The sequence below is a fragment of the Danio aesculapii genome, chromosome 19 (genome assembly GCF_903798145.1).
Source record: "Danio aesculapii chromosome 19, fDanAes4.1, whole genome shotgun sequence".
Classification (NCBI taxonomy): domain Eukaryota; kingdom Metazoa; phylum Chordata; class Actinopteri; order Cypriniformes; family Danionidae; genus Danio; species Danio aesculapii.
In genome coordinates, this window is record NC_079453.1 from 25,462,380 (window position 1) to 25,470,783 (window position 8,404).

Here is an 8,404-nt window from a genome sequence, read left to right on the forward strand (position 1 = left end):
AAGCAGGTTTGCATTCAGGATGTCTTTGTACATTGCTGCGTTCATCTTTTCCTCTATCCTGACTAGACTTCCAGTTCCCGCTGCTAGAAAACATCCCCACAGCATGATGCTTCCACCATCATGCTTCACTGTAGGGATAGTACAGTGTTAGCCTGGTGATGAGCAGTGCCTGGTTTTCTCCAATTGTAACACCTGGCATTCACTCCAAAGAGTTAAATTTTAGTCTCATCAGGCCAGAGAATTTTGTTTCTTATGGTCAGAGAGTCCTTCAGATGCCTTTTGGCAAATTTCAGTCGGGGAGTGGCTTCCGTCCGACCACTCTACCATACAAGCCTGATTGGTGGACTGCTGCACAGATGGTTGTCCTGCTGTAAGGTTCTCCTCTCTCCACAGAAGAACACTGGAAGTCAGACAGAGTGTCCATCGGGTTATTGATCACCTCCCTGACTAAGGCCCTTCTCCCCCGATAACTCAGCTTAGATGGCCGGCCAGCTCTAGGATGATGGAGGCCACTGTGCTCATTGGAACTTTCAGAGCACTAGACATTTTTCTGTAACCTTCCCCAGCCTTCTGCCTTGAGACAAACCTGTCTCCGAGGTCTACAGACAATTCCTTTGTCTTCATGCTTGGTTTGTGCTTTGACATGCACTTTCAACCCTGGGACCTTATATAGACAGGTGTATGCCTTTTAAAATCATGTCCAATCAACTGAATTGACCACAGAACTCCAATTAAGCTGCTGAAACATCTCAAGAATGATGAATGAAAACAGAATGTACCAGAGCTCAATTTAGAGCTTCATGGCAAAGGCTGTGAATACTTATGTACATGTGATTTTACAGGGTTTTATTTTTAATAAATTTTCAACAATTTCAAAAAATCTTTCTTCACATTGCCATTATGGGGTATTGTGTGTAGAATTTTGAGGAAATAAATGAATTTAATTCATTTTGAAAAAAGGCTGTAACGTAAAAAATGTGGAAAAAGTGAAGCGCTGTGAATACTTTCCGGATGCACTGTAAACCGTGCCCATCACTCTTCCTCTTTTCTCAGATGGGATGGCCGGCCAAAGTTTTGGCATCCCTGCTCAAGATACTTCTGGGGGGTAATAATACCGAACCACTTTGATGATGGACTTCGGCTAAGGGATTTTAGAATAACCAGAAATATCTGTTAAAACAAATTCACATTACTTTTTTGATCTCTGACAAAGAAGAACTATTTTGGGTTCATCAAAGAACAGTTCAGTAAACAGTTCTTAAAAAATTTCTTTTAGTGTGTAGAACATTTTTAACATCCAAAAGATCCTTTTTTTTACTATAATGAATCTTTTATGAAGGTTTATTGTGTATTTATAGATGCCAGTAAAGATGCTAAAAGCCTGTCAGTATCTAATCTCCACTGTCTGTATTTCTTCTTTCCACCTACAGACCCTTATGTTAAAGTGAACGTCTTCTACGGCCGCAAACGCATAGCCAAGAAGAAGACACACGTGAAGAAATGCACACTCAATCCCGTATTCAATGAATCATTTATCTACGATGTTCCCGCTGAGCTAATGCCGGACATCTCCGTGGAGTTTCTGGTCATCGATTTTGACCGCACCACAAAGAATGAGGTCGTGGGTCGGCTGGTTTTGGGTGGTCAGAGCCCCATTCCATCAGGGGTCACCCACTGGAGGGAAGTCTGTGACAACCCGCGACGGCAAATCGCCAAGTGGCATAACCTTATAGAGTACTAGTGTCTGGCTAAAAAGCAAGGTGTATTATACCACTTCCTTCCTATCAGTCCCTCTATAGAAAGAAGCTCTCATTAAACAGTCTCCTTTTCCATATACAGATAGTGAGTGGACGAGTGAGTGTGTAAGTATAAAGGATCAGGAGCACTCTAATGGAAACACTTTTCAAGTTCTCTAAAGAACTATTAGCAAAAAAGCTTCATCATAGCAGAAAAAAAAAGAAAAAAATGACCATGCTAATGTGGTCTTCGGCTCTGATTAAAAATATACGACAGTATCCTCAGAGCCTTTCACCAGTATATTCATAATATACACACACTACTTTCGATTAGCCGCATGTTAGCGATAATAAGACACTTTTACCATAAAAGAGGACTGCGAGCTTCAAGCCCACTTTTTCGAGAAAATAAAGCGTGAATGTTTTCGTAGTGTAGGATAAAAGTGAACGAATGGTGATATAAGCTGGACACCATCATGAACATTTTTGCTAACATGCTAACATTTACAAGGCTGAAATATGGCTATTATTCATATTCAGCTGAAGCATTTTTAGCAGTCTTTTTTAAGATGCCATTTGTCTGAAAATACAATACGTGATGTTAAGATTTCAGTCATTCATCAAGAATGAAAATTTATGACCTTCAGCTCAGGATTCAAAATGAATTTGACTTATTAAAAGCCACTCTACACTTCCTCCATTTTTACGCTGTAGCTGATTAATTTATTTGTAGCTGTACGTAAATTGAATTGTTCATTTCTCCATTCAATTCAATTCAATTTCATTTATGTTCATTTATATAGTGCTTTTACAATGTAGATTGTGTCAAAGCAGCTTATCATAGAAGTTGTAGTAAAGTCCAGATTTCAGAGTTGATCAGATTTCATAACTTGGACGAAGCACTTCTAGAAATATTTGTTCTCGGCATATCTCAATATACTTTTTTTCATGTTCCTTAGGCATTTCTATGCACATTTCCATTTCACTATAAAGAACTTTTTGACCCAGTTGCTGTGCCCACAGCACAGAGATCAGGGAAGGTTCGGTCAAAACAAATTGCAAGGAAAACTGAGATAAAATATCAGTAAAAGCCAAATGTGACAGACAATTGCATATTGTCTTCAAATTTGTACATTTTAAATGTACCTAACATCCTTTCTATTGCCATCAGATGTGTTTTTAAGGCCACACTTAATTCTTAAGGCCATAATTCGTAATATCTATGGTCAAGATGTACATAATGTATCATAGTGTGTAGCACTGGTACCTTTATTCTCCTCTTCATAGCACCATTGAAAATCACCAAATATACGTTCAAACTTTTGACAACAAATTTTAGCCCTAACTTTTAAAATCCTAATCAATAGCTTGAGATATATGCAGATTCAGACCGATTCTTTGCACTTTCTTAGAGTACTGTATTTATTTTTTATGATTTATGATCTAAAGAAAAACTATATATAAATATGTATATCAAAAACCTAATATCTATGATAGGACTAATGACCGTATTGAAGTTAGGATTTTGGCTCACCAAAGTAGTAGGGCCGATGTTTTGTGAGGTGTTGGTGACGGCAATGAAGCAGCTCACACTGCAGTCTCGGACAGTCCTCCGCGCACAGACGGTCTCAGAGTCAATGTTTGAAGGCTTGTAATGTGCGCGTGGATGTGTTCCCAATGATGTCATTCAGTGCCCACGGTCCCCGAGGCACATTTACACGACATATTCCCAGTGCAAATGATGAGCGCATATTTAGTTTAGGCCTGAAAGAGGGAGAAAAAAGAAGTCGAATGACTCATTAGAGATATTTCGTATTTAACATGTAAAATTAATATAGCAGTAAATTAGGCCCCGGCGTTCACTGCAGTCAAGCTCATTGCGAGTCATTAGGACCATATAATGAGATTACCTCGTTTATTAGGAAAAAAGAAATGGCATTCCAGTCACATTTTCAAGAACCCATCATCCTTCTATTCCACTTCAAGGCTGTACATTTACGATATCAAAAGTGAAGATGTTTTTAACCCTGCATGCATTCACTATTCAAATTTCTGCTTCAAAACTTGTGTATATATTACAGTTTTTAGTGGTTTATATGACAGCGAAACCCACTTTTGTAAAAAAGGCAACCCAAATCACACTAAGTGAATGTGATTTTTCTTTATTTTAACCCTCAGCTCCTTGTGTTAATCTAACCTCTACAGTTTTTTTTACAGACGCTAGGACACATTTCTTGATACTTAGGTCACTTTTGCAAAACTCTTCACACAGTGAGCACAACAGAAGTCTATGTGGGCTAAACTCAGGATCTATTATCATTGTTTTGGCACAAAATGCATTCAATGACTACATCTCTCCAATTTCATCAATTCTTTTCTCACTCAGACACCACAACTGCCAAAAACATTTGTACGAACAGAAAATTTTGCACGAGCTTACATACTGTTTTCAAAACTTATGTTCAAAACAATAACATCATGCAAAACTGAATAAGACAGCAAAATTTAACAGCAATATTTGATTGAAACATATTTCAAATCCAAAAATGCAGACTAACCAGCCAGATTAGCATTATTATTGTATCTGTATCAGTGGATGGTGTATACAAATTCTTGTATTTTGGAATTACTGCATAAAAAAATAAAAATAAATAAGCGACATAAAATAATGAGGAATTCTACATCATGTCTGATTCATTTCAATAACATATATTGCAATTATAAACAGAGATGTGTCCTTGTTTCACACAAGAAAACACTGTAATGCTACATGTAAGTGTTTGCTAGGTCATTGTTTTGTGGGTGACAAAGTGTGTTTGTCGGCTGATAATCTTTGCTAGTGTTCTGGAAGAATGAGTTTATTTGAGACCTGAATAAAGTGTTTTGGTAGTTGTAGTGCATTTTGAATGTGAAATGAACTGCTTTGCCAAGCTGAAAGTTGGTTAGGAGAGTTGTGTGAAGAGTTTTGCAAAAGTGACCTAAGTATTGAGAAGTGCATCTTAGCGTCTGTAAAAAAACTGTAATCTGTTGGGCATAAAACGCTTGTTTTATATCAATAACTATAGACATGAAGATGAATATAACCATTAGTAAATAAGTGTTCGTTCCAATGCACTGGTGGGCAGTAGCACTTTCTGCTCTTCTTGTATCTAACTGTTTTACCTGGAATGGAAATGATTTTTGGTGTACATCTCCTGTTTTGGAGTACTATCTGCCCCTCTTTTCTCTCTGCCACTGGTCCCTAACAATCCCTCAGTTACTTTCGCTGTTGTGTGTTGTACAAATGCATCGAAAGCTGAACAAAGACAGAAAATAAACTGACTGTAATAAATATATTAGTCCATATGGATACCGCTGTGTCGATATGGTGAAGGTGAGGTGATGTTAGTGATTCTGCTTTATTTTAGGTGTCCCTACAACCGCTGTATTTGGATGCTAAACAGTGTTAGTTCACCACAGCTGTAGCGTGATTCATGTTGGCCTTTTTCGATATTTGTAAGTACAAGCGAGTTGTCTATGTATATTGTAGGTACAGTGTAAAAACATGTACTTTTACATACCTGGCTTAATACTGCTCATTTCATGATTGTCAGGGACATCTAACATAAAGTGTAATGAAGTGTAATGCTTTTGAGGGCAAGTTATCTGCATACTGCTGTGAGTTTATGCTAAAAACAGTATGTTTCACTAATGCTGACTTGTACTGTATGTTGAAGTTGTTAACACATTGGACGTGCAAATAAAATAAAAACTGATACACTACATTAGATCACGCCCTCCTTATCTGATCTGAAAATATATTGTCAATAAATAATTTCTTTTTGTAACCTGAGTTATAATCAGGCGACATGTTCTCCCTGTGTTGGCGTGGGTTTCCTCCGGGTGCGCCGCTTTCCCCCACATTCAAAAGACATGCGCTATAGGTGAATAGAATAAGCTAAATTGGCCGTATTCTATGTGTGGGTGTTTCCCAGTCCTGGGTTGCAGCTGGAAGGGCATCCGCTGCGTAAATTATGTACTGGATATGTTGGCGGTTCATTCTGCTGTGGCAACCCCTGAATAATAAAGGGACTAAGCTAAAAATAAAATAAATGAATAATCAGGTGCCTACTTAATTTTCATTTTGCTCAATTTACCCAGCAAATTTTCCATTGTGAGTTGATGCACGTAAACAAATGTGAATTTGAAATGAGCAGTTACACTTGACGTGCAAGTTAGTCATCTAGGTCATAATTTACATGAAAATGTAGATTGGTCTGATTTAAATGTGAAGCGAAGGACTCATTACCCTGTCTTAAAGGAACACCACACTTTTTTTTTAAGTGGGCTTTTAGCAAGTTGAGTTTTACCATTTTTAAATCCATTCAGCTGATCTCTGGATCTGGCAGGAGTACTTTTAGTTAGCTTAGCATAAATCATTAAATCGGATTAGACCATTTGCATTTTCAAAAAAAAAAACGTTCAATAATTTTCCTTATTAAAGATATCATATTCAAAGGTAACAGCGCTGTGTAATATCATTGCATCTACTGCAGTTGTGGTACGGCAACAAAGTTCCCTGAATATTATGCCAGAATGAGAGTATACAGTTGAAGTCAGAATTATTAGCCCCCCATTGAAATTCTTTTTCTCTTTTAAATATTTTCAGAATGATGTTTAACAGAGCAAGGAAATTTTCACAGTATGTCTGATAATATTTTTTCTTCTGGAGAAAGTCTTACTTGTTTTATTTCGGCTAGAATAAAAGCAGTTTTTAACTTTTAAAAGCCATTTTAAGGTCAAAATTCTAAGCCCCTTTAAACTATATTGTTTTTCGACTGTCTATAAAACAAATTATCGTTATAGAATGACTTGCCTAATTACTCTAACCTGCCTAGTTAACCTAATTAACCTAGTTAAGCCTTTAAGTGTCACATTAAGCTGTATACAGTGGAAGTGTCTTAAATAATATCTAGTAAAATCTTATGTACTGTCATTATGGCACAGATAAAATAAATCAGTTATTAGAATTTAGTTATTTAAACTATTAACGTTAGAAATGTGTTGAAAAAAATCCCTCCGGGGGGTGGGGGGTGGGCGGGGCTAATAATTCTGACTTCAACTGTACATCCTAGTCATATTAACCCATAAACAAACAAATGTTCATGTTTTCTATTGGTCTTTGTACATGTTGTGAGTACAGAAGAGTTTTTTTTCTTATTTAAAGAGTTTTTATTTAAATAAGAAAAAACAATATGGAAACTCTTCTTACCTTTTTCGAGCGAGATGCTAATGGTCTAATCTGATTCAATGATTTATGCTAAGCTAAGCTTAACGAGCTCCCGCCAGACCGAATGCATGAATAAATGTTAAAACTCAAATGTTTAACTCAAGGTGGTAGAGACCGGGGACGAAAATAACGTGGGACGAAAGTAACAAAGTGATTTTCTCGAAGCCCTGACAACATTTGATTTCCAGGCTATAACAGCACATTCAGCATGCAGCCCTTGATCGATCTGCCAAATATCATGTGATTTGGGTACCATGTCCTGCACATAGCTCCAAATTTCTGTTTTTAAGAGCAAAAAGTAAACTATTGTAGCAGTTTTTCCCCCTCATTTAAAGTTGTTTTCATGTGTCACAGTAATTATTTAAGGTTATTTATTGCAATAACACATCCTTGAGTTTGCAATCGCTGAGTTTTTCAGTTTAAAAGTAAATAAGGATTAAATAGCAAGAGTTCCTGTAAGGACAAAAGTAACACTGTTATTCATTTCCCACTGCTGATAGACAAACCTTATTTTTCACTTCCACATTAGAGTTTTCAGTGTTTTGACTCATATGCTTTATACGATTAATGCATATTGCTAATAATAATAAAAAAACACTTAAATTATAGAAAGTTGTAACATTTTGCAATGTTGGGTTGCTTTTGAAACATTTGATGGAGCTGAAATTTAAAATGAAAATGCTGTTTTATATTTTTTGCAAAAATAAAGGACAAAATCTGTTTGCGGTTAACATTAACAAGGTCATAGTCAGATATATTTAAAATAAACAAGATTAAGCCAGTAAATCTAGCTTATATTGTTGTGTTACTTTTGAAGCACTCTTGTGTTACTTTAGTCCCTGCTGACGGGTCAAAAGCAACTTTTGTTTAGAGTAAAGTTATATTGGAGTTGTTCTACATTAATACAAAATAACACCTGATTTTGATAGACCACTGTTGTGAGGTAGTAACCACAGCAAAAACTGACAAAGTATTGTTTTTAAGTGTTTAAATTATTGTATTATTATTGTATTATTATTGTAAATTATTGTATTATGAAGTAGGGTAACGTTTAGATCTGATATGAAGCCGGCCGGAAGTGCGATATGCACATTAATAAAGCAGCATTTTTATGACACTGTATAACAATAATTTATATTTGTACAGTACTGTGACGATTGGGTTTAGGGTTGGGGTGGGAGTAGGCATTAAAAAATACAATTTATTGGGTAATTTAATAGATAACATAAATAATACTCGGTACAACTACTGTTTTTATGTTACTGTGATGGTTGGGGTGGGGGTAGAAGTTAATAAAATACAAAAAATGGGAAATTTAATAAGTAATAGAAATAATTCCCATTAACTTCCGGCTGCAAATGTATCCGATCTACAAACAACCATGAAGTAGGCTACATGT

The 8,404-nt window shown here is 36.3% G+C and overlaps 1 protein-coding gene across 1 annotated transcript in view; it reads left to right on the forward strand.

Moving 5' to 3' along the window:
• syt11a (synaptotagmin XIa) overlaps positions 1-5,498 on the forward strand; it is a 45,123-nt gene extending 39,625 nt beyond the window's left edge. The window contains exon 4 of the mRNA XM_056479869.1: positions 1,431-5,498. Within this exon, the coding sequence (XP_056335844.1) occupies positions 1,431-1,741 (311 nt within the window). The 3' untranslated portion in view covers positions 1,742-5,498. The remainder of the gene's footprint in view (positions 1-1,430) is intronic.
• The last annotated feature ends 2,906 nt before the right edge of the window (positions 5,499-8,404 follow it).